General features: G+C 31.0%; 4 protein-coding genes across 7 annotated transcripts in view; 1 reads left to right on the top strand and 3 right to left on the bottom strand.

Moving 5' to 3' along the window:
* Positions 1 to 4,395, bottom strand: part of LOC105232119 (high affinity cGMP-specific 3',5'-cyclic phosphodiesterase 9A) — a 194,434-nt gene extending 190,039 nt beyond the window's left edge. Inside the window, exon 1 of one of the 3 annotated variants that reach the window (XM_011213727.4) lies at positions 4,027 to 4,395. The gene's annotated coding sequence lies outside the window, so the exon portion shown is untranslated. The remainder of the gene's footprint in view (positions 1 to 4,026) is intronic. The other 2 variants (XM_049454463.1, XM_049454462.1) reach the window with 2 other exon arrangements.
* Positions 4,396 to 7,742: 3,347 nt separating this feature from the next.
* LOC105232118 (atypical kinase COQ8B, mitochondrial) lies at positions 7,743 to 11,018 on the bottom strand. The gene is made up of 6 exons (XM_011213726.4): positions 9,494 to 11,018; positions 9,275 to 9,433; positions 9,020 to 9,210; positions 8,558 to 8,750; positions 8,326 to 8,496; positions 7,743 to 8,226 (listed from the first exon to the last, which is right to left on the bottom strand). Exons 1-6 carry the CDS (start codon positions 10,706 to 10,708, stop codon positions 8,038 to 8,040), a joined length of 2,118 nt encoding a protein of 705 aa, XP_011212028.2. The 5' UTR covers positions 10,709 to 11,018; the 3' UTR covers positions 7,743 to 8,037.
* A 175-nt stretch (positions 11,019 to 11,193) lies between these two features.
* Positions 11,194 to 13,718, bottom strand: LOC105232117 (FAD synthase). 2 transcript variants are annotated; one of them, XM_011213724.4, is made up of 4 exons: positions 13,405 to 13,718; positions 12,558 to 12,782; positions 12,144 to 12,494; positions 11,194 to 12,082 (listed from the first exon to the last, which is right to left on the bottom strand). In XM_011213724.4, the coding sequence occupies exons 2-4, from the start codon at positions 12,723 to 12,725 to the stop codon at positions 11,753 to 11,755; spliced, it is 849 nt and encodes a 282-aa protein (XP_011212026.2). In that variant the 5' UTR covers positions 12,726 to 12,782; positions 13,405 to 13,718; the 3' UTR covers positions 11,194 to 11,752. The 2 variants fall into 2 exon arrangements, with proteins under 2 accessions (XP_011212026.2, XP_011212027.2); XM_011213725.4 differs by having other exon boundaries at positions 12,558 to 12,732; positions 13,405 to 13,709.
* A 7,115-nt stretch (positions 13,719 to 20,833) lies between these two features.
* LOC105233119 (uncharacterized) lies at positions 20,834 to 25,959 on the top strand. Its single transcript, XM_049454482.1, has 2 exons — positions 20,834 to 20,950; positions 23,731 to 25,959. The coding sequence occupies exons 1-2, from the start codon at positions 20,939 to 20,941 to the stop codon at positions 25,855 to 25,857; spliced, it is 2,139 nt and encodes a 712-aa protein (XP_049310439.1). The 5' UTR covers positions 20,834 to 20,938; the 3' UTR covers positions 25,858 to 25,959.
* Positions 25,960 to 26,351: the final 392 nt, after the last annotated feature.

Here is a 26,351-nt window from a genome sequence, read left to right as displayed (position 1 = left end):
TGTTTACGCGAGATCCAGTTGGCCAAGGACTTCACTGAGCACCGCAGCTCTCAGAGTTGCATCAGCCTACCGAATAGTATCAGGCGATGCAATATTAGTTATAAGCGGTAATACCCCAATTGACCTTCTAACATATGAAAGGAAAAAGCTGTAGGAGCTAAAGAAATCATCCGACAATAACAAGAGCGCAATACAACAAATAAGGAAAGATACAATAACAACATGGCAACGAAGATGGGAAAATGAAAGTCTTGGCAGATGGACGACCAGGCTAATAAAAGATCTAGACTTATGGACAAGCTGTAAATTCGGAGAGTTAGAGTTTTACACAACCCAGCTGTTGTCCGGTCACGGTTACTTCAAAAAATACCTCTACAGAATGGGAATATGTAGTCGAAGAGCCGTCATGCCTATACAACAACGCTACAGAAGACGACGCTGAACACACATTCTTTTTAGTGACCTGCAAGTGGCACATACCGCTGCTGTGATGATAGCACCGATGATGCGGAAGGCATTTTCCACCCCCTCACCCGCAAAAAAAAAAAAACAAAAAAAATATATTCTTTAATATCATTATTTAATATTTGTTTTTCATGTTTTTATTTTATTTTATTTATTAATTTTAACTTTTTTTTTATCATTTATTTTTTAATTTTCATTAATGTTAATTTTTTTTATTATTTTTTAATTTTTATTATTTTGTATAATAAATAATAAAAAATATTATGTGCATACTTACTTTTATTATTTACTTGTTTTACTTTTTATTATTTAATTAAATATTTTATTATTTCTTCATTTTTCATACTTATTTAAATAATAAATTTTTTCATTACTTTTATTATTTTTTAATATTGTTACCCGTTAATTTACAGTTTCAATTAATTTTTTTGATTTTCATTCATTTTTTTACTTTTTATTAATTATTTAAATACTAAAATTTAATAATTAAAAAATTTAATAATTAAATATTTTATATTTTTATTATTTTTTTTTTTGTTAATTATTAATTTTTTGGTTAATTATTAATTTTTTTATTATTTATTTTTTTTATTATTTATATTTTTTTGGTAATTATTAGTGTTTTGATTACTTTTTATTTACTTTTTTACTTTTTAATTTTGTTATTTCACTTTTTTTTGGTTAATTATTAATTTTTTTATTATTAATTTTTTTATTATTAATTTTTTTATTATTAATTTTTTTATTATTTATTTTTTATTTTTCATTTATTTTTTTGCTATTTGTTAGTGTTTTGATTACTTTTTATTTACTTGTTTACTTTTTAATTTTGTTATTTCACTTTCTTTTTATTTTATTTTTCAATTCATCTAATTTTTGTTATTTATTTTATAATTTTTTATTTTACTTTTATATAATTTTACTTTTTTGGTCTATTTATCTAATATTTATTATTTTTTATTATTATTTACTTTATTTGTTACTTATTTATTTTTGATTTCTATGTACTTATTTTATAATTTTTTAATTTTATCTTTATTTTTTTATTTGTTATTATTATTTTTTATTTATTATTATTTTTTTATTTATTATTATTTTTTTTATTTATTATTTTTTTAAATTATTATTTATTATTTTTTTATTCCTTTTTATAACATTTATAATTTTTTACATCAATTTTATTTAATTTTTTTGTTTTTGTCCCATATACATAAATAATTTTTATTATTTTTTATTACAATTTATTTATTTTATAATCTTTTCTGTACATTTTTTTTATTTTTTATATTATTTCTTATTATTTATTTATTTATTTTTTAAATATTAGTTATTTATGTTACAATTTTTTATTTTATTTTTATTTATTTGTTAGTTTTTTTAGTATTTATTTTTTGTCATTACTATTTATTGACTTCATTTTAATATTTATATATTTTTTATTTTAATTTTTTTATTTATTGCACATTTTTTATTTAATTTTATTCAATTATTTTAATTTTTTTCTCTTCGCACAAAGTTATTATTATTAATTCTATAATTGTTTACTATTTATTTGTTTATTTTTTATTATTATTTATTTTTTACGGTTCTTTTATTAAATACATACATATTTATATACATATGTATATTTTTAATATTTTATTTTGTAAATAGTATTCTTAATTTTTTTTTATATTTTATTATTATTTTATAATTTTTTTTTTATATTTTATTATTATTATTTTATAACTTTGTATTTTATTTTTATTTTTTTTTTTATATTCTTAATTATGTATGTATATTCTTATTTATTTATTGTATTATTACTTATTTATTTTTTTATTATTATTATCTTATAATTTTTTATTAATTTGTTTTATATTTTCATTTAAATTTTTTTAATTTACTTCTCTTTACACCAATTCGGTTCTTTTACAAGCATATGCATGCACATACATACATACATTCATATATACATAGATGTACAAACATAGACATGTATGTATCTATTCGCTGCTATCACACATTGACATTTGTAAGTTTTTTGTTATTTAAATTTCCACGTTTTATTCATTGCTCTGCTTCCTTTTTGTGGCTAACACTTGTTCTTCATAATTCATTGATAAGGTGGCGGCGATCTCTCAACCGCAACAATTGCTTTTGAATACGCATATGCATACATAAGTATGTGCACATGTAGATATGTATATATGTAAGCAAATATACACAAATGTATGTATGTATGTCTGTATGTTTGTATAGACTTATGCTCTTTGTTGTACTCTCATTGATTTCGTGTTAAGCAGCGACTTTACAGAGCAACACCCGCGGCCGGTCGACATTTGTGCGGTTGGGTATGGTATTTTTATTTACAAATTTACATACTTATCGACACATGCACATATGTTAGGTATTTACATTTTTGCAGCAGACTAGTCGCTAGTGCAGCTAAGAAGGTAGGAGAGCTGAGATGTCATACGCGTTGCAAATCAGCTTTACGCTATAGAGAAATATACATACATACAAACATATGTAAGTGCATATGTACATATATGCATGTGTGTGATAAATAATGTATGTATGTATGTATATTTACAAAATAAAAATTCATATGTATGCAGAGTGCATCTGCGTCCATCTATGCGATACTCGCTGACTGTCTGTGGTTGCATGTGCACTTACACACTAATATGTATACAGTCAAGTATGCCCATAAGTACATACATATTTATATGTACAGATACGTGCATATGTTTGTAAGCATATGCAGATATGCGTCTTTTTGCTATGCATTTACATATGTACATATGTATGTGTGTATGTATGTATGTATGTAAAAACGCATGTGCATGCACTTGTTTGCCTGTATGTACATACAATGTGTACACAAATGTAAATATACAACGCTTTGCATGCATGTACATACATACATATATATGTATATGCGCCGCACTTGCATATTTGTTTTTTTTTCTTTTTTTCTTTCTTTCTTTTGTTTCTGTTGTTGTTTATTTGTGTACATTTCATTTGATTAATATGAGTATTTTCATTAATTTTTATAAATCATTGTTGTATTGGGTTGGTCGCCGGTCGCCTATCACCGTTGTCGTCCGTCTTGAGTCGCTGATTGTTTGTTTGTTGTTATTGTATGTATGTGCTGCTGTTGTTGTTACGTGTTATCGCAACGCCCCGACTATGTACAATCCGATTCATTCTTCGTCCATTAAATCCAATTAATCCCTGATGTGGCGTCCCTCACAAATGCTGCTCCATGCGAAATACACATACACACACACACGCGTACACACAGAGTTATGTATATAATCATGTATTTAGCTATGCACAAAGCCAAATCCCGGCTATTCAAGTCATACGGTACTACTTAAAACAAAAAAAAAATAAAAATTTAACAACAACAACAACAACAACAACGCATGCACAGATTTATATACATATAAACAAAAAGATCTGTATTAAGTCAAAAAAAAAAATGATCTGCACTTATGCATTTGTGCACATGAAAATATATGTATGTATGTATGTTCATAGTAGTATTAATGCAAAATAGTAGTAGTTATTTACTTTGTATATAAACGCACTTAATTCCCACAACACAATTTTGTTTATTTATTTAATTATATGCATATTGTATATGTATATATCTATATTTATGTATATATAAATATTTTTTTTTTGTTTAACTGCACACAACTACTACGAAACCGTTATTTAGGCGCTTTTTATAAAAAAAAAATTATTATAATTTTTTTTATATTAAACACATTTTGTAATTTTCTTTAGCACTCATATTATAGAGCTGTGTACATATGTATATACACATACACAAAAGCACAAATATATTCTCTTTACATGTACATATGCATATATGTAAGAACGAACAACCGTCTGCGGAAACACCAACTCGTTCGAAATGCAAAAACGCACTAATTCCACCCATTCGATGGACCGGCCTTTCGCACTGAAAACCGAATGAAAACTTTTTCGAACTTTCGTACATAAAACACACACACACACATAGACATACAACATGCATAAATATGTATATATGCATATAGTAGCAGAGCAAAGATCGTAACACGAGCAATGTGCTTGAGATCGTAAACGAAGAGCGAACTTGCAGTGAGCGAGAAGATCAACGAGTACAAAAATGCATAAAAAGAGCGTGGCAAGTAAGAGTGTGAAGCGCAATGTACAGAACAGCAGATAATGAGCAGAGAAGAGTAAAGAAAGCGTACCGTAAGCGTGAAAATGATTGAAAAACTAGCAAAAACGTTAACTGCGGTTGCACCGATGCTATAATACCCTTCACAAAGAAAACAGTTGTCAATACAAGACCTTATTTTGGACGGTTGCGCCAGAATTCTGCCGAAATGACAGTCCTTGCCCGGATAAAAAAAATTTGGGTACGTTCCGGTTAAGTAGACCCGACTGTCGTGGGAATTTTATGGTCGGTCAGTTTGTATGGCAGCTATATGCTATAGTGATCCGATCTGAACATTTTCTTCAGAGATTATATTACTGCCTTGGGAAATTCTCTATGACAAATTTCGTGAAGATAACTCGTCAAATGGAAGACTTTTCCATACAAGCATTTTATTCCGATCGTACAGTTTGTATTGCTCATACATATAGAGCTTATTTGCTCTTGCCAAGTTTAGTGAAGATAACTCATCAAATGAAAAAGTTTTCCATACAAGGCCTTGATTTCGATCGTACAGTTTGTATGGCAGCTATAAGCTATAGTGATCCGATCTGAACACACTCTTCAGAGATTGCACTATTTCTTCAGACTTACGACTCTTGCTAAATTTCGTGAAGATATCGTATCAATTGAAAAAGTTTTGTATGACTGCTATATGCTACAGTGATCCAATATTAGCGACTCCGACAAATGAGTAGCTTCTTAGAGACCAAAAGACGTGATCTGACGAGTGATTTCAGAGTGATAACGCAAAAACAGGAATTCTTTCACACATATACATACATACATATTTAATAGGATCTCCGTCCTTTCCATTCGAGTGCTACAAACTTCGTGGCAATATTAATACAATGTTAAGGGTATAACGAGCAAAATCATATAAGGTGAGGTAATCCCTAGGTGATAATTGCTTTTCGCACATGCTGCAGAGAGAGAGAACAGTGTGAACTAACAACAGCCAAGAGAGCATTTATTTAAGAGCATGAGAGTGTACGAGAGGTCAGCGTCCAAAGAAGGATATAATACCGAAACTGTGCTAAGATCTATCAAATTTGCCATTTTGTTTTTGTAAACGTAACGGGGCCTGATGTACGAACAAGACTTGCGAACCCGACAGCATTTCTACAAAACTATTCGAGAGAATGCTGTATGCCGTTACAATCACAATAAAACACGTTCCAACAACGTAGTACCGAATGGCAAAGCAGTTGAATTGGCGGCTGTAAGGGGTATAGGGTTCAATCCGTAAATCCATGAAGTTTAAAGTGCTGTAGTGAAGAAGTCAATCTTGAAACCCCTACAGCTAAACTGCAAGCAGCTGTATGAAGGCTCCAATCCAATCCGAGATATATGTGTTTGAAGTTCCAAAGCATCTAAAGCAAAAATTCGAATTTTGACCACTGTGGAAGACGATACTTTCCTACGGAACCCCTTTTCCTATTTTCTCGATTTACAGGTTTTAACACTAGTCACTTCGCAAACTTGCCTCAGAACAATCTTACATCACAACCACGCAACTTTCAACAGGTTAAGTGCTACTGGAAAATATCTTTATAGGATTGGCTTTGGTTAAAACTAAGGGTTATCTTGACGTTTGAGATGCAGGAGACCCAAGAAAAGTGCTCTTTCGACAGGCACGTACCGTAGAGTGAGTGAGTTTTATTGGGCATTCAAAGAGCTGTTTAGAATCATGTGGGGGCTTATATGTATATTTGGTATATCGGGATCCATTCTGGATAAAGAACGAAGTTCCCCCAAGTATGGTGAGGGGAGAACCTCGAGAATATTCAACGCTCTTGGAAGCTGAAATCTTTGATGAGGCGACATTCATCGCTTGGCTTGCTCACTGAGTTTCAATAATAGAACCACTATCAGTTTCCCATATTTTTGGAAATATGAGAATAGCTAGAGAGAAAAACTTACAGGATATGTTACTCTCACTGAGAAGATGGATGAAAACAGTGAGTTTGGGTAGGAAAAAGTAGTAAAATTAACCTTTGTAGAAAAGTACTACTACAAAAAGTAGTATTGCAAAAGGCAATAAAAATTTACCTTTGTAGAAAAGTACTATTAAGAAAAAGTAGTATTATAAAAAAGTAGTATTGTAAAAAAGTAGTATTATAAAAAAGTAGTATTGCAAAAGGTAGTAATGGTATTTTCTGTATTGGTAGTAAATAATTGGAATTCTAAAAATAGTATTTTAAAAAGTAGTAGTATTATTAAAAAGTAGTATTAGTGAAAATTAGAAGTAAGAGTAGTTCGCAATTAGTAGCAATAGTAGTAAAGTGTTGTGGTAGTAGTAAAATGTAGTAGTATTATAAAAAGTAGTAGTACTAATTCCTGTAATAATAATAATAGTTTAAACACTAAAAAGTACTTTTAGTGAATATAAATAGTGAACTCAAAAAAGTAGTAATAATTCCTGTAATAGTAGTAAATAGTTTGAGTACCAAATAGTAGTATGGTAAAATAGCAGTAATAATTTCTGAAATTTTACTAGAAATTATATGTAAGTAAGGTGTTGAAATAGTAGTAAAATTTAAAAAGTAGTAGTACAATGTAAAAAGTAGTAGTTGTTTATGTTGTACGTAGCGGCAGAATACTGCCGGGTTGAAAGTCCTTGAGCGGATAAAAGTAGTAGTAGTGAAATGTAGTAGATAAAGTAGTATAGTAGTAGAAAAAAGTAGTATAGTAGTAGAAAAAAGTAGTAGTAGTAAAAAAATGTAGTAGTAGTAGAAAAACGTAGTAATAGTAATAGTAGTAGTAGGAAAAAGTAGTATTAGTAGTAGGAAAAAGTAGTAGTAGTAGTAGGAAAAAGTACTAATAGTAGAAAAAAGTAGTAGTAGTAGAAAAAAAGTAGTAGGAGTAGTAGTAGAAAAAAAGTAGTAGTAGTAGAAAAAAGTAGTAGTAGTAGTAGTAAGATGTAGTAGTAATAAAATGTAGTAGTAGTATTTAGTCACAATTTTACTACTATGTAGGAGTAGTAGTAAGGAGTACTACAACTACTAAATAGTTTGTGTAGTGGTAGTGAATAGAAATGGCAATGGTTCTGGAGCAGTTCAATAGTGAAAGATCGTTTGTTTACAATAGTAGTTCAACAAGACCACATACAGTCATCAAAGAGACTTTCTTAGTCCGTTTTACTTTATTTCCTCGATTATTTCAAATTAACTCTAAGCTTAACATAAATGCCGTTTCAAAAGACAAAAAAAAATATGTACGATTTTAAACACTGGAAAGGCCAATCAAAAAGCAATGGAAATGGTGTGAAAGACGCAACAATGAAATGATGTGTGAAAACTTAAAATTTGGAAAAAGAAATCGAAAAGGGCAAATTTTCACAACCTTAAATAAGTAAATATGTTACAATTTCATTCCTTAAATTTCTTAATCACAATCTCTTCGTAGTAGGGCCGACAATTCAGACGTACATTAAGGCGAGCGCACAACAAAAATATGCCCGACAATTTGCGATGTATCGAATAGATTTCCTCTGGCGGTGGGCATAGGCGATGGGCAATCATTGTTGGTACTAAATGGGCGATACGTTCAGTGGTATTCTGTTGATAACGCGTTTTATGACACGTTTAAAGTAAAAAAAAACAATATGTTTCACATATGGATTTCAAAAAAGTTAAAAGAAAATTAACAACACTTACTTGTTTACCAAAATCGAAATCACCGTCGAAACGGAACATTTCACCCAATATCATTACGGCGTCGATATGCGCTTCCTCCATTTGTTTGGTTTCATAGCCAGTGAGGAAGCCCATTTCACGTGACATGAGCAAAACGCCCTCACGGTTGCCTTCCACGGCATTTATAATTATCTGCAAAATGTAATTTTTAATATTTAGGAGTAAAGTGAAAGTCTAAATTTGACAGACGTACCTGTCGATAGTTTTTTATGAATTTCTTTTGATAAAAACGTGTTGAGCCAAAATCAATTAACATTAGGCGCTTGGTATCAACATCATAAAGAAAGTTCGACCAATTGGGATCTGTTTGCATGCACTCTATTTCGAATAGTTCGCGCAAACAAAGCTTTAGCACCGACGAACCAATGTGATGACGATGCTCATAGCTGAAAAAAATGAGATAAGTTTAAGAATTCCTAATTAATAATTTTGGCGTAAATAATAAATATTGTTATTGTTGTAATGACAATGTATGCACTGCTATAGACAGCATTCAAGCAAGCTTCGTGCTCACAACATCGGGTCTAAGTAACCGGAACGGTTGGAGCCAGCTGTCAACAGGGCAAATCCTCGAAATCACTTCAGGAATGTTTTATGTCGACACAACAAAAACATAAAAATAGCAAATACATTAGTTTGCAGCGCACATTTTCACCTTAAGTCAAAACACTTGTCCAGTGGCACACCCGGCACCAATTCTGTTGTCAGCACGCTACCTGTGGTCAAATCTTTAATAACTGTAGGCACATAGTATTCTGGATAAGGAGTAATCATTTGTTTGAATTTGTCAGTATACTCAGCTTCGCGAGTATAATCTACTTCCCAGTTGAGTTCGCGCTTGGCTACCTACAATTCAAAGCGATATTTATGTTTAAATTTAACTTACTTTATAAATTATTCGAAGGCTCACCTGAACCACATTGTCGATAAAAACGCCATGCGGGAATACATCCCACACTTTTAGCATGCCTACTAAATTATCAATATCACTCCCGATACTTTGTGCTACGCCAGGATACTGAATTTTTATAGCCACTTGCATGCCGTTTTTCAGTGTTGCGCGATGCACCTGTAAAATTAGAAATATAAAATTGAAAATATTTTTACAATAATACTTTACACTCATTACCTGACCAATGGAAGCAGCAGCAAATGGTTTATCGTCGAAAGATGCCAGTAGATCACGCCAGTCGGCACCTAATTGTGTGTTCATCACACGTTCTACCTGCCAATCTGGCATGTAGTCGGCCGCTTGGCGTACACGTTCAAAAGCTTTTGCCAACTGCGGTGACACCACATTCGAATCTTGTATGCTAAGTATTTGGCCGATTTTCAAAGCTGCACCGCGTACCTTGCAAAGTGTGTCCACAATGCGTTCAGCATTGGCTGGACTTAATAAAGCCTCTTTTAAATTTTTGGAACCGCCAAGACCGAGCGCACCTTTGGTTAATTCATTTATGGTGCCAACACCTAAACCAGCGAATAATCCACCAAAGGAAGCCATGCGACCGAAACGACTAGATGGAACACGTCGTTGTTTCGCAACTTTGCTCAGAGTTGGTAATTCGATTGCTGACGTGTGCTGAGCAGTATCTGTCGTTGTTTCCGTTTGTCCTGCGATAGCTTTTAATATATTCTCCACGTAAACTGTATCAGCTTTTATGGCGCTAGTTACTGGTTTTGTGTCAGCCGTTGTAGGTGTAACTATGGTGCCTGTTGTTGCTGCTTCAGCGGTAGCAGCTGCAATTGTTTCAGTTTTTTGCACACTGTCATCTTTAACTTGCTTATGCTCAGTTACTGGTGTACGCAAGCTTATATGACGATCCTTGTTACGTTTGGATAATATATCTTGCAGCTCATTTAATGTTATCGAAGATATATCCAAGTGTTCAGCATCCAATTGGCCAGCCGCTTTATTGCTATCACAATTGCTAGCACTTATATTAGCACTAGTATTTGGTTTCAAGTTACTTGGCTGCTGCTTGCCACCAACATTGCTGCCATCGAAAGCGTCACTCATTGCACGCTGCAAGTTTTGCTGACTCATACGCAAATCGCAAGGCTGTTTCGCAACACCTAATTGACGTAAACCTTCAATTACAACACAAGTACGTTCACTGGTTTCCTGCAGCAATTGTTGTAATCTTTTCAATTCTTCAGCAGGTTGTTCACCAACTTTTTGAATATAATTTGCGCTCTGCTGTAGATTACCTTGCAAAAGTTCGCGTACACTCGACTGATTCCAACGGGTTTTACATAGTGCGCTCTGCTCGCGACATAACGCCTCCACTACCAATTGTATGCCCCGCAATACAGCGAGAGCATCTTGTGCCGAACGAGCCATACTTGTTTACCGCAACGATGATTCACACGCAAAGTATTAATATTGTTTTCGATTATTTTGCACGCAAAACATTTGTGATACTTAATTATTTGTGGAGTTTATGATTTTTTATTCCAGCTTCTATTTTAATGCATATAATTTTTTTCTAACGGTTGCGAAACAAATGAAAATGAACAAAAATGGTGCACAGCAGGTAAAATGAGGTTATGCCGTTAGTTTGACGAACAGCTGATCGTTATTTACATGCGATTGACAACAGTGCAAGCCAAGAATATTGGGACAGCGGAGATTTAATATTTGAGGCCTGACGCTGAAAATTGAAAAAAACTTTATTAATTTTGTATGAAATAAAAAAAAATATATATATTAATTATGGCATAAAAATATTACTTTAGCGAAAATAGCTATTGTACATAAATATAAAAAAAAATTATTTTAAAATATTTAAAACCCTAACAATTTAACAAATTAAAGTTAGAACACCGTTTTAGCTGTAGAAAACATTCGTTTTTTATTGTTCTTGTTTAGCACCAATTATATTTACTGAATATAGGTGACAATTCAGTAAAGAAAATTTATTTAAGTACAATAAATTTCATTAAAACGGTTCATATACATATGTACATATTTTCAGTGGAATATTTTTTTGCGGGTTCTAATAAAATTGCAATATAAGTACATACATTTTTTTTATAAGGCTATGCTTAAGACCACCTACTTATAAGCGAAACCGATTTATAATTGAAGCCTCTAGGTTCTATTTATAAAAAAAAAATCATTTCTATAGCTTTTACAAAATTCACATTTTCTGTTTGGTAAATAGCGAATATTACTATATACAGGCGTGTTCTATGTTTAATTTTTAGTTTTTGTAATTTTAGTTTTATAAGCGCGCTTATTTGGAATTTGCTAAAATATTAACACTATGTTGCATAGTGTATATAAGATTTTATATAAATTTACTTTATCGAATTTGAATTTATCACGATGTTAACAATTTAGCTATTTGTCAATACTAGGTTATGAATAATTTTTACTTTTATGCTATTTTTCTTCGACAGCTTCTTGGTTTTTGCTCTCCTGCTCTTTATCACAATTCGCCACGTAATCTTTTTTAATGCGGCCAGCGCGTTCGAACTCAGCATCCATCAGCTCAGCGGCATGTTTATATGTGACAGCTCTGGTAACCGGATCAAATATGCGTAAATGGGGATTTGGCATTGTATTATGCTTTTGACCCAACGATGTATAGCCCTCCTCATATAGACGGCAGTAGGGCACTTGACGCACGAATGTGTAATACCAAATATCGCTATAGCTCCAATCGAGCAGTGGGTTTATACGCATTACACTTGGCCAGCCAGCATCTGTAACCTAAATAATTTTCATATAAATACATAGAAAATTTAAAATTTCAATATTTTTGTAAACATACCTGCATAGCATTTAAATTCTCACAATATGGATCCGTGCGTCTTGTGCCCATGAATATAGCACGTATCTCTGGCTTCTCTTCGAGTATCTGCGTCAACACATCCTTTATACAACCTTTGCGCCTTATTAAATCTATATTATAGCGTCTTTCGCAATGTAGCACCACAGCTTCGACCTCTTCAAAACTGTTTTCCGACTCAATATACAATACTGGCACGCGTATGTGACTGATACATTTGTTGCGTTTAAAGAAGGCTTGCAATAAGTCCAGCAAAACAGTGCAATCTTTGCCGCCGTTGAACGATATCATCCATTCGTCCGCTTGATACAAATGCAGAGCTTGAGCAAAGAACTGTAGGAGCACGCAACATCGTTTTTTAAATGGTTATGTTATTCGTATATGGATAATACTTACCGCAAAAGCTTCCTTTTCTAAAATTTCAACACGCCTTATAGCACAGTGATCCGGTTTAACATTTTCTGTCTCCGTTGTTTTGGCAAGTAAGGAACTGATAAGAGCATCGCGTTCAGAGCGTTTAATTTGTTTGGACACGCAGTGCAATAAATTGCCGATATTCGTCATTTTTTACCTATTTTATAGCGTACGCTATTAGTTTAACTATTTTGTTCTATAAAATATCTGAAAATTAAATAAATTGTATATCTCTTTGCAACTTTATTGCAACGACACTACTGATATGGAAATGCCAGTAGGTTTCTATTTAAAATAATCTTTAGTTGCACCTGTTTATTTAATAGCACAGAATCACTTTAAGATTGAATAATAACTGAATATGCATGTGTGTACAAATATGGCAGTTTTATCAAGAACTTTTTAAAACCACTTTATATTTCAAGTATTTTGTCTGTACGTGAGAGTATCAACTATAGATAAATAAGTAAACAAAGGGCTTTTGTCACATCTGGGTACTTGAATATAACACGGATTAAAAAATAATAATAATGAACGCTGATTTAATTGTGTCGCTGAAGTAGATTAAAATGGAGTGTAAAAATAAGCATGCGCATCTGTATAAATATCACAATCACACTGCTACATGTGCTCATATAGATGAGAGGTCAAGCCAATTTGGCAGTACCAAACTTCATTTATTAATTACGAAAATCATGATGATTTTGTAGAAAGCGTGAATATGTCTAAAAACGCTTGAATAGTTACATCACATCCAACGCTCTCAATTAATGGCATCTCTTTATCAGTTAGCTGTACGCAAGCGATCTATGTATGAAATTGGACTCACCACAACTTCAGCACCATAGATTGAAAACGTCGAAAGTTTTTTTTAATGAAATTTATGTAATTTCATAAACTTTCTATTTCATCGCTGTTTTAGCGTACTTTGCACTACTCTCCAAGAATTTATCAGCAGTAAAGCATGTTTCAAATTAACGCTACCAGCTGCACGAAGTAAATAATTTTTGAAGCACAGAAAATAGAAATTGCGCGTAAATAAAATCGGCTGTTGAAACGAAATAAAATTTAATTTAAAAACTCTATTGAATATGTATTTTTTGTAGCTTTTCTCGACTTTTTTCTTGACAGCAAACATTTAGCCAACACAGCTGATTGGATTTGTGTACAGCCGATATGTGACACTGAATATGTGTATTCTCGGTGCATACCTGCGTTAGTGATGTAACTACTTGAAGTACCGAGTACGGGTACTTTTTGTAGGAAAATAGCAAACGATGACACGTATATAAAAGTTTCGGTTAAAATTGTTAAGAAACTCATAGAAACCTTAACAACCTTAACAAACATCGAAAGTAGCACTGTTGGGCTATTACCGGTGTTTTAACGGTTAGGATGCTAACAGAAAATAATAAAAAAAAAATATAAAAAAAAAGATAATAAGAAAATTATAATAAAACAAAATAAAAACATAATACAAAAAATGTATAAAAAAAAACATTTAAAAAGAAAATTTAAAAACAAAATTTTTTTATTAATTAAATTTAAAAAATATAATAACGCATATATATTTTTTAAATTTTTTCCTATACAAAATGTATATTTAATATTTTTAAGATTTTCATTACATATTTTTTTTTTGGATTTTTTAATTCGTTGTTTTTTTTTTGCAAATTGAAAATGAAAACATTTTTTGATTAAAAATACTTGGATTATTATTAAAAACATAAAATATATAAATATATTAAATATTATAGGAAATTTAAAAAAAATGTAATTGTAAAATTAATTTGTATGGAAAAAAATTAAAAAACAATATATGTATACGTAATATTTTGTAAGCTTTTTTTTATTAATAAATAGTGTTTTAAATTTTTTTTATTATTTTTTTTTTTGTAAATTGGAAAAAAAATATTTTTTAATAAGAAACACGTAAAAAATTTAATTTTCTTAAAAAAAATTGTTTTTTTTTTATTTTTGTAATTCATTTTTTTTCTGGTAAATTTAGAAGAAAAAAATTAAAAAAAAAATTTAAATATTTAATTACATTTTTTAATTTTCTTTAAATAAATTTGAATTTGATAGTAAAAAATTTAAAAAAATGTATACGCATTATTTTTGGTTTTTTTTTATTAAAAAATGATGTTTTAAATTTTTTTTATTATTTTGTTTTTGTAAATAAAAAAAAAAACATTTTTTAATAATTTTGTTTTAATTTTAATAATTTTTTAAATTAATTTTTGATTTTTGTAAATTGGAAAAAAAAAACATTTTTTAATATAAAAAACCTAAAAAATTTTTTACAGAAAAATTTGAAAGAGTTTAAAGAAAAAGAACTAATTACATAAAATCAAAATTTCTTTACTTTTTACATTTGTATGTATGTCAGTATGTTTGCACGCACCCAAAGCTTATTTGAATTTCGATGGGAAAAATTTTTTTCAAGTTAACACGTTCAATAGCGCAATACCGTCATTATTTATGTTAAGTGCAGGCATGTATGTATGTATGTATGTATGTATGTATGTGCGCGCTTTATGGTTTAGTCACAACGAAGATGTTTGAGATTGCCTGATTTGAAATGGCGCACGCTTGGCATTTTAAATTTGTGGGAGACGGGTTTTATCGTCAGCTTAAGTGGATCTATGTATGTATGTATGTACATATGTGCTTATGGATGTAGGACAAGAAATAAAAATTACAAAGAAAAAATATAAAATGGAAAAAAAAAAATATTTTTGTGTTTTTTCTTATTTTTTTTCTTATTTTTTTTCTTATATTTTTTTCTTAAAAAATTTTTTTTTTTTTTATTTTTTTTTCTTTAAAATTTTATTTTTGTGTTTTTTCTTATTTTTTTTCTTATTTTTTTTCCTATTTTTTTTCTTAAAAAATTTTTTCTTTTAAAATATTTTTTTTTTTATTTAAAAAAAATTTTTCTTAATTTTTTTTCTTAAAAATTTTTTCTTTTAAAATATTTTTTTTTATTTAAAATTTTATTTTTGTGTTATTTCTTAATTTTTTTTCCTATTTTTTTCTTAACAAATTTTTTCTTAAAAAATTTTTTCTTAACTTTTTTTTCTTAAAATATTTTTTCTTACAAAATTTTTTCTTTTAAAATTTTGTTTTTTACAAAATATCATGTGTTCATGTGTTTACTGTTGATGTATGGAGCACAAAAAATATTAATGAAAATAAAAATAAAAAAATATTTAAAAAATTATCTATAAAAAATAGTTAAAAAAAATTTAATAAACAATTGTTCATTGCATATGAAATTCAAAAATTTTTGCGCAAATTATTTTTTTTATTAATTTTAAATTTTTTTTTTTCCTTTTTTTATCCACTTTTCATTCACGTATGTGTATATATATAAAGGGTGATTTTTTAAGAGCTTGATAACTTTTTTTAAAAAAAAAACGCATAAAATTTGCAAAATCTCATCGGTTCTTTATTTGAAACGTTAGATTGGTTCATGACATTTACTTTTTGAAGATAATTTCATTTAAATGTTGACCGCGGCTGCGTCTTAGGTGGTCCATTCGGAAAGTCCAATTTTGGGCAACTTTTTCGAGCATTTCGGCCGGAATAGCCCGAATTTCTTCGGAAATGTTGTCTTCCAAAGCTGGAATAGTTGCTGGCTTATTTCTGTAGGCTTTAGACTTGACGTAGCCCCACAAAAAATAGTCTAAAGGCGTTAAATCGCATGATCTTGGTGGCCAACTTACGGGTCCATTTCTTGAGATGAATTGTTGTCCGAAGTTTTCCCTCAAAATGGCCATAGAATCGCGAGCTGTGTGGCATGTAGCGCCATCTTGTTGAAACCACATGTCAACCAAGTTCAGTTCTTCCATTTTTGGCAACAAAAAGTTTGTTAGCATCGAACGATAGCGATCGCCATTCACCGTAACGTTGCGTCCAACAGCATCTTTGAAAAAATACGGTCCAATGATTCCACCAGCGTACAAACCACACCAAACAGTGCATTTTTCGGGATGCATGGGCAGTTCTTGAACGGCTTCTGGTTGCTCTTCACCCCAAATTTAATGTCCAATAAAGTAAACTGAGTGCGAAACTTGGTCACAATCGCATTAATTGTTTGCTCACTTGGTCGATTATGTAGACCATAAATCGGACGTAAAGCGCGAAACACATTTCGAACCGAACACTGATTTTGGTAATAAAATTCAATGATTTGCAAGCGTTGCTCGTTAGTAAGTCTATTCATGATGAAATGTCAAAGCATACTGAGCATCTTTCTCTTTGACACCATGTCTGAAATCCCACGTGATCTGTCAAATACTAATGCATGAAAATCCTAACCTCAAAAAAATCACCCGTTATATGTATGTATGCTTTATGCCATTGTAGCGCAACTGCCACACAATTATCTTATCATTAAACTGTTAACTATTTGATTAGATTTTGGCAAGAGAATACGAAATGATAAGAACCTGCGAGTTGTTGTCGCATTTGTCATGCCTAATCAAAAAAGTGCTATCAACAAAACTTAGATATGTATATAAGTGAGTATATATGTATATTAGTAAATGTGGTAATGCTATTTTTAAATGTCAAGCCTTAACTGAAATTAATAACTATTTTGTTGGCCCATATCTTAGAACTGAGTTGGCCCGCTTACCAAGTGTTACGGCGTTTTTGTCTATTGGAAAACAGCTTGTATGGTATTCGAGTCACCTTAAGTTCAACGCCTGACATCGTCTTTATCTAAATTAGTTTCAAGGACGTGTTAGTTAATCTTTTTTTTGTTCATTATATACATATATATAATATATATTATATAGGTTACGTTTATATATAAATATAATATACAAAGTATAATGTTCTTAAACTAATTTATCGGACATAACCTCCAAATGTGAGTTTATGTAACTCTCGGTATCAATTTTCTCAGTTTTCTATACTTCTAATGGAAAGGTGGTCCGTCTGCGCGCCCTCAAAGCACGGCAGAGCGTTTACGACATCGCTTCTCACTTAATTTTCTTAAATCCTGCTTAACTGCACTCTCTATGAACTCAGCACAGTCTTGCTTAAGCTTTAAAGCGCTGACTGTGCGGTTGTCCTCTTAAAAACTGTTGGTGGTGGTGGGAATTTTCTGATTTTTTTTGTGCAATGCAGGCCTATTCACCTTCAAGCGTTTATAAAAAATAATATTTTTAATGAGCCACTTATAAAGTGATCTCCAAACTTCGGTTGAACATGATTTTTTCGCTCAAAATTTATTTTTGAATTTCTGTTTCGTTGTCAACATTGCCTACAATATTTTAATTGACACTAAGCTGACGTTTCATTTAAATGCCATTGTTAATTTGACAATTACAACCAGCTGGTGGTTGTCAGTTGAAAAATTACAACTTTTAACTGCGCTATTGTGCTTCATTATTAAATATTTATGAATAAATGTTTACTGTGTCCCCCCTCATTTTCCAATTTGGCTAATGCGAATTTAACGATGACAACGCACTTTTGTCCAATTCAATTATTTCACCATGTTCTTCTCACCAGACAATACAACTTGACAACTTTTGTAAACGGGTTGACATTGAAATGTTGTTAAAACTATTTTTCCGGTCTCCATTTGACTTTTTGTTTGGCTTTTATACGTCAGAAGATAAGCATAACCTCAAATCATTTCAGCAGAATATTCTGCGACCTTCTTCTCTTGAAGGAAACCTATTATAACAGTTTCTCAGCATTTGCTGTTGAAGATTCTCCGAATATGCAGTTGTGGTAACCCTTCAAATATTTTATGGGACATGAGATTTAACTCTGACACTTCGACAGCCATGCTAAGGTGGTTCAAGGCTAGACTTGTAGAACCAAAGTATTAATTATGTAGAACAAGGTTCATTGTCGGCTCAGCCATTGTTTGCAGGAACAGGTCTTACATTTCTAGGCTTTTGATGTTCAAGAATCGACTTTAAAGGATGTTCTAAGGCTAGATTTGTGTTCAAACTAAAACTTTAGTACTGAGAGAATCCGAGGCCCATTTCAGGCTCAATGAGTATGTAAACAAGAAAAATTGCCGCATTTGAGACGAAGAACAACCTGAACAAAAGCAGCAATTTGGTGTGGTTTGTGGGCTTGTGGAAGCACCGTTCAATATTTCTTCAAAAATGATGCCGTTGAGGTTCGTATGGCGACCGTTGTCGCACCTTGTAACTATATGATGCATGAAATTGAAGCTCGTGATCTCGGCGACATTTGGTTTCGACAAGATGGCGCCACTTTCCACAGATCGCATCAATCAATGGATTTATTGAGAGAACACTACAGTGAGCAAATAATCTCACGTTATAGGCCAGCAATATCGTGTTATATCACACCGTTAGACTTTTTCCTGTGGGGATATGGAAAGTCTAAAATCTATGTGGACAATCCAGCTTCGATTCAAGCTTTGGAGCAAAACATCACGCTCGTCATTCGCCAGTCAGCAGTCGAAATGCGCGTACGAGACATAGAAAATTAGACTTAACGAATGGATCACCTGAGACGTAGTCGCGGTCAGCATTTGAAGGCGATAATCCTACCAAAATAAAAGCCAAGGAATGTTCTTTCGAATGAGAAAAAAAATATTCACCATTAAATTTGAAATGTCTGTGTTTTTTTCTTTAAAAAAGTAGGGAACCTCGAAATGGATCACCTTTTATATTAAACTTTGTTCAATCTGCAATCAGGTTGTATCGCAAGATTATTCCATGGACCTCAGCTCAACTTTTTGGATTAAACTTTGTAATCTACTTGGCTTGTTTATGTAGTTAGCTGGTACGCTTGAGCGATCTCGCTCATAAATACAGTTATATTACAAAAAATAGTTCTCTGCAAAGTAAAAACCTATATATTAACTGCACCAGAGTATTTAAACACCTAAACCCTGAACGAATGCTGGTCTTCTACTTGAGTTGGCTGGTCCATGAGCGATAAAAACATTCAGAGACCTCCTGATGACACGGTAACCGATTAGGTTGAGCGTGTGACAGCAACTCTTAGGCTTGCGGTTTTAAGTACTGATCCATAAAAAAATTTGGTACTAAAGGAGCTTTGGCAAGATAATTGGAAGCTCGCTGAATATTGTTTGTATGAGGAAGCCTCTTAAGAAATGTGTCAGTCCTTTGGGTGAGACCATTGCAATTTTGGTCGATGAAATAACTAACTATAGAGAAGTTACTAAAAGTGAACTCAGTGCAGGATGGAGGCTGGAAATCGGAGACGATTCATCTCGAAACCGGAGTTCTTAGTGATGCACTGCAGCAATGTTTTGCTTCACTATAAACACACCCGAGTCCCGGTTTTCTCTCTACAGCGCTGAGTGCACTCGTCAAAATAGCTAGAAAAGCTTACAGCAACAAATTTTTCAACACCAAGGTGTTTGAATTCAAACACTTTTGAGCGGCATTTAAGTCTGAAGTAATCGAAATAATTTTGGCTTACTGATTTTGCAGCTGCGCGTCAATCTTCTCCAAAAAACAGCAACTGTGAAGCGCACTTTTTCTTTCACTTTCAAGGTCACAGCAAATTTCGTTTACGTAATACAGCGCTTGACATGAAAAAAGGCACAACAAATGCAACAAAAGAAAAAAACAACAACAATTGAAGCAAAGTAGCGCTTCAGCAAAAAGTATCGGTCACGTGTGGGAGTACACGATTACATAAAATGCAAATTGCTTTCAAGTGATAATTGCTAAAATTTAGAAGTGACAATTGAAAGTGGAAAGCAATAAAAAAAAAATCAAAATATTTAAAAATATATATGTATATATAAATATAACAATTTTTAAAGTATGAACACAAAATAAAAAATCTCAATAAAAAGAAAAAATGCAGAGCAAGCACGGATTGGAGCGTGAGCTTGCAGTTTTGAAATAAAATTTATGAAAAAAGTAGAAAAAGAAACAAGCGGAACAGTAGCATTTTGACAGTGATTGAATATATTTTTGCTTGTGCTAACACATAGGTGTATATATATGTTTATGAGTATATATACGACTATATACAACACGCGTGCTTATGAATATGAATATTTATAGTTATTGACCACGCTGCGCAGGCGTCGCAGCTATAAATGTTGTCGCATAAATTTATTAGAGCATTTTATTTTATTTTTTTGGACACCAATAATTTGTTTCAACTTTTTACATAAAGTTTTTTTATATTATTGTTTTAATAAAAAACAAATAATTATTGGGAAATTTTAATGGTTAAAAGTACACACGATTTGTATGTATAAAAATGTCAGTTTTCAAACTTTTCGGCAGCATTCACGAGTTGTCTTTAAGTCACAGAAGTACGGAGTTCGCGTTTAATATTTGAAAAAGGATTTTTTGGTGTTGATTAAATTTGCTGCTATGAATTGCGCGGTAAGTGTGCAAGTGATGAAGAAAAGCATAAAAAAGTCGTAAAAACTACGAACCAGTGGCAAGGAGTGAAAAACATTAATAAAGAATATTAAAATTTAATTAATAAAAAAAAAAAATTATTATTAAAAAAAAAAAAATTAAAAAAATAATTAAAATTAAAAAAAAAAAAATTAAAAAAATAATTAAAATTAAAAAAAAAATTAATAAAAAAATTGTATTAATAATATGTATGTGGAGAAAATTAAAATTTAATTAATAAAAAAAAAATATTAGTAAAAGAAAAAAAAATAAAAAAAATTAAAATTAAAAAAAAAATTAAATTAAAAAAAACATTAAAATTAAAAAAAATTAATTAAAAAAATTGTTATTAATAAAATATGTAGAGAAAATTCAAATTAAAAAAAAACTTCCTTAAATAAAAATTTACTAATAACAGAGAAAACCAAAATTTAATTAATATAAAAAAAAACAAAAATTATTAGTAATTGAGAAAATTAAGATTAAAAAAATTATAAAGAACAGAGAAAGTTTAATTACATTAAAAAAATATTAATATTAGTAAAAATTAAAATTTAATTAAAATTTAAAAGATTTATTAATAATAGAAAAAATTAAAATTTTATTTCAATAAAAAATACTAATAATAAAGAAAATTAAAATTTGATTAAGTTTAAAAAAAATGTTATTAATAACAGAAAAAAATTTAATTACAATAAAAAAATTAAATTTTAAATAATATTAAAAATATATAATTAATAGTAGAGCAAATTAAAGTATAATTTAATTAAAAAAAATTAATTAAAATGAAGAAAAATGTTATGAATAATACAGAAAATAAAAAATTAATTAAAATAAAAAAATAATATTAATAATAGAGAAATTAAAATATGATTAAAGTAAAAAAAACTTAATAATAAAGGAAATTAAAATTTAATTAAATTTAAAAACAAAATTATTTAAAATTAAAAAAATTTATTTATAATAGTAAAAATTAAAATTTAATTAAAATAAAAAATATATTTGTAATATAGAAAATTAAAATTCAAAAAATAAATAATTAAAATTAAAAACAAAATTATTTAAATAAAAAAATATTAATAATAGAGAAAATTAAAATGTAGTTAACATTAAAAAGAAATAATTAAAAAATGATTAAAATTAAAAACAAAATTATTAAAAATTAAAAAAAAAAATTAATAATAGAGAAAATTAAAATTAAATTTTTTTTTTATAACAAAATTTAGTAATAAAGAAAAATAAAATTTAATTAATATATCAAAAAATATCATTAATTAAAAAATAATTATTAAAATAAAAATAAAAAAAATATAAAAAAAATTAAATTTAATTCAAATAAAAAATATCAATAATAATACAAAAATTAAAATATAATTTAATTTAAAAAAATTAATTAAAATTAAGCAAAATGCAAATAATAATACAGAAAATAAAAATTTAATTACTATTAAAAAAAATTTATTTATAATAGTAAAAATTAAAATTTAATTAAAATAAAAAATATATTTGTAATATAGAAAATTAAAATTTAATTAATATAACCTAACATATAATTAATAGTAGAAGCGAAGTAAAGTAGAAATTAAAATATAATTAAAATTAAAAAAATAATATTTAAAATAAAATTAATTAAAATAAAAATAAAAAAAATATAAAAAAAATTAAATTTAATTCAAATAAAAAATATCAATAATAATACAAAAATTAAAATATAATTTAATTTAAAAAAATTAATTAAAATTAAGAAAAATGCTATTAATAATACAGAAAATAAAAATTTAATTAATATTAAAAAAAAGTTATTAATAATATAAAAACTAAAATTAAAAAAAAAAATAATTAATATTTAAAAAAATATATTTAAAATAGTAAAAATTCAAATTTAATTAAAATAAAAAAAAATATTTGTAATATAGAAAATTAAAATTTAATTAATATAACCAAAAATATCATTAATAGTAGAAGCGAAGTAGAGTAAAAATTAAAAAAATAATATTTAAAATAAAATTAATTAAAATAAAAAAAAATTAATTACAATTAAAAAAAAATTAATAATAGTAAAAATTAAAATTTAATTAAAAATAAAAAAGAATATAATAATAAAATATAATAGAGAATATTCAAATTTAATTAAAACTTAAAACTTAAAATTTTTCAAAATTAAAAAGTGAAAATTTTTATAACTTAAAATATTTTTTTTTTAAATTATATACATATATATGTATGCAACAATTCGCGAAAGTATAAAAAATAATAAAAAAAAATAATTAAAAAAAAATCTAAAAAATGTTTAAAAACTTATTTATTTGCAAAATTACAATTATTTGACAAATTTTGTGATAAAGCCTTAAATTTTTAGTGCGAAAAAATAATATCTAAATACAATCAACACAAAAATAAAAAAAAATAAAAATATTAAATGTTTATAAAAAAATCAAATATAATTAAGCAAATAAAATAAAAACAATAATGGATAACAATAAGAATTTAAATTTGTTAAAAATTTAAAATCAAACAATTAAAAAAAAAAACTAATACTAAAAATACATTGTGACAAAAAAGTACCCGAAAATTGTAAATCAAACGCAAAATATTTAATTATTCATCAATATATATTTTTTATATTTTTATCTGCAGAAAAATAATTAAAGCATTGGAAATATAGTTATAATGGAATAGACCAAAAATTTTATTTTCCGAAATAAATAACCTATATAACGAAGAATAAATTTATCTAATTTGTATACTCTTTTGCCCCACAGTATATTTCCTATTTTTCGCTTTGCATTGGCACAGCTTTAGCTGTGCTCTATAATGGTGAAGCGCCTAAGCAGAAATCTGAAACTGATGTCGCAGCGTTACAACAGCAACAACAGCAACGTCGGGACCCACTAACACTTCCTGGTTATCACTACAGTGGGTCAGCCGCAACAGCGCAGCAAGCATTCACCGGCTATCGCTACAGTGCACCGGCAGCGACAGCAGCTGAAACTACAACAAGCACAACGACAGTCAGGCCACCAACCACAGCAGCGCCTACACAGCCTGCAGCTATTGGTTACATTTATAACAAGCCGTTGGCCGAAAGCTACAACCGACAACCGCTCTACCTCCACGCGCCCCACTACCAGCTGAGTCATCAAACGTCCGCTTTAGCGCTCAGCAGCGATGCCGATGTAGGACAACAATTACCTTTGAGTGCCGCGCCCACTTATTATGTGCCACAAGCGGAAGTTGTCAACAGTGGTAAGCATTTTGAAGCGACGCCACCCAATTTCTTTGTGCCGCGCATTGTGACAGGTGCAGCCGAAGTGGCGCAAACGTCGACGCCAGCTCCGCAGGTCGCAAAGGCACAAAGCGACGAGGCTGCTGCTGCTTTGACGGGTGGTTATAACTATGCGCGGCCGTTGAGTGACGCTGAACTCACAGTTGACACGTCAGCCTCCTATCAGCAAGCGTTTCAGCAGTTCGCTGACTATTTGATTTGGCAAAGAGCGCAAAGCAAGCAGCAGGAACAAACGCCAATCGACACGCAAATGGAAGCAAAGCAGCAACAACAAACAATACCGCACGCCGCACAAGCTTACGGCGATTCTACTCTCCAGCAATTTAGCTTTCCTAGCGCTCACAGGCAATACGAACCCGCCACAGCGCCCAGCAGCGGCCTTATACAAGCGTCACCACAAGCTGCGCCTGTAACGTTCGCTGCACAAGGTTATGCGCCAGCTACAGCAGCGTCAGCAACCACGGTTGACGCACAGGAAAACACAAATCTGTTAGCTTCAGCGCCAGCATCAAAGCCAGCTTTGGTCGAGAAACGTCCGTTGCACAACGACGAACTGCTGAGCGGTGAGCGTTATATTTCCAAGGATAACGCTGCCGAGTACTACATGGAAATGCCCTCCCAATCGTTCGAACTGCCAACTTACAGCACCATGGAGATGACACCAAGTCAGGAAGTGGGCTTCAATCACGACCAAAGCACTAGCCAGAGCTATGCACAAAGTAATGCTGCAAAGCTTGCGCAACAGTCGTCGGAGCAGTTGTATCAGAATAATGTAGAGCAGACAAATGCACCGTATTTCTATGAGCCAGCCAAGCAGTTTGTACAAACTGCGCAACACCCCCAGCAGCTCCAACAACAACGCCACACGCCAGCGCAGCAAGCGTATGTGGTTCAAGAGCAGCGCCCTGCTGCAGCAGCGCAGCAGAAAGGGTCGTTGGCCAAAGCACAACAACAAAGCCAGCAATTAGCGAGCGATAAAAGGTTTGCGCAAACATTTGCCCAACCACCAACAGAAGCAACAAAAGCTCAAGCGCCTCAACCGAATTCTGCGTGGTTTGCGGAAATACCACAGTGGCCGCAGAATGAGGCATTGCAGGTGCTACAGCAGCAACAACCATTGCAACAACAGTTGATACAACAACCACAGACATTGTATAGCCGTGTTGTTAAGCCGTTGGCGCAAGCAACACATGAACTGAGACAGCCAATCCCACCGCAAGTACATGCGCAACTGCAGCAACAACAGCAATTTCAACAACAACACCAATTGCAGCAACAGCATCCACACCAATTACAACAACAGCAGTTGGAAAAGCAAAATTATTACTCAAAAGCGCAGCCAGAGCCACGCCCACAATCACAAACTAAACCGTTGACCTCAGCAGCCGCAGACTCAGCAACCATATTGGCACATAGCTCTCAGCGCTCACCACAGCCCACGCAATCCGCACACCCCTCACCAGCCAGCACGGCCACAGCAAGTTCTAACGCGGTCTTCAATTTTGACTCGGCTCTTTTCAGACGCCCTCATAGCACGTATGGTGTACCATTAGAAAATAATAAGGCAAGCGGTTACAACTATCAGCGACCAGCGGCTCACTGAAGGCAAGCGATGATGCCACATTTATAGTGTCTCCTTTTTGATTTATATTTTTATAAGTACCGTTATAATTTTTTATACTTTTATAGAAAAAATATATTATTTTTTACGAGTAAAAGTCCGTATTTTGACTGGGAGCGCTATATAGCTGTAGTTAGATAAGATCAATTGTTTACCACACTCTTTGCAGCAGTCTTGATGTATGCTCTCAAGCTTTGTCCGCTTACACAGGTGACTAAATTTCATTAGCCGAAGTTCTTTCATCATAAAAACTGCCACTTGTTCGTGCGACGAAACTTCGGAGTTTGGTATGTAAGAGCTTGATAAGCTGGCCTACAGGGGTAATGCTTGAAAACTCTACGAAAATATGCGACGACTAACAGAAGGTTTTAAGGCTGGAGCATACTCTTGTAGAACCCCCAGAGGTGATATAGTAACCGATGACCAGAGTATACCAAAATTATAGAAGAAGCACTTCTTCAGCCTGCTGAATGGCA

The sequence above is a fragment of the Bactrocera dorsalis genome, chromosome 4 (genome assembly GCF_023373825.1).
Source record: "Bactrocera dorsalis isolate Fly_Bdor chromosome 4, ASM2337382v1, whole genome shotgun sequence".
NCBI classification, from domain to species: Eukaryota; Metazoa; Arthropoda; class Insecta; order Diptera; family Tephritidae; genus Bactrocera; species Bactrocera dorsalis.
Note: the sequence above shows the minus strand (reverse complement) of the source record. Positions and strands in the feature narration are given on the sequence as shown.

Coding starts and splice junctions, on each gene's coding strand:
- LOC105232118 (XM_011213726.4), bottom strand. CDS start 10,708: ATGGCTCGTTCGGCACAAGATGCTCTCGCTGTATTGCGGGGCATACAA. Junction 9,434..9,493: donor CTGCTGCTTCCATTGGTCAG/GTAATGAGTGTA, acceptor CTAATTTTACAG/GTGCATCGCGCAACACTGAA. Junction 8,497..8,557: donor TCATAAAAAACTATCGACAG/GTACGTCTGTCA, acceptor TACATTTTGCAG/ATAATTATAAATGCCGTGGA.
- LOC105232117 (XM_011213724.4), bottom strand. CDS start 12,725: ATGACGAATATCGGCAATTTATTGCACTGCGTGTCCAAACAAATTAAA. Junction 12,495..12,557: donor TAGAAAAGGAAGCTTTTGCG/GTAAGTATTATC, acceptor GTGCTCCTACAG/TTCTTTGCTCAAGCTCTGCA. Junction 12,083..12,143: donor AGAATTTAAATGCTATGCAG/GTATGTTTACAA, acceptor AAAATTATTTAG/GTTACAGATGCTGGCTGGCC.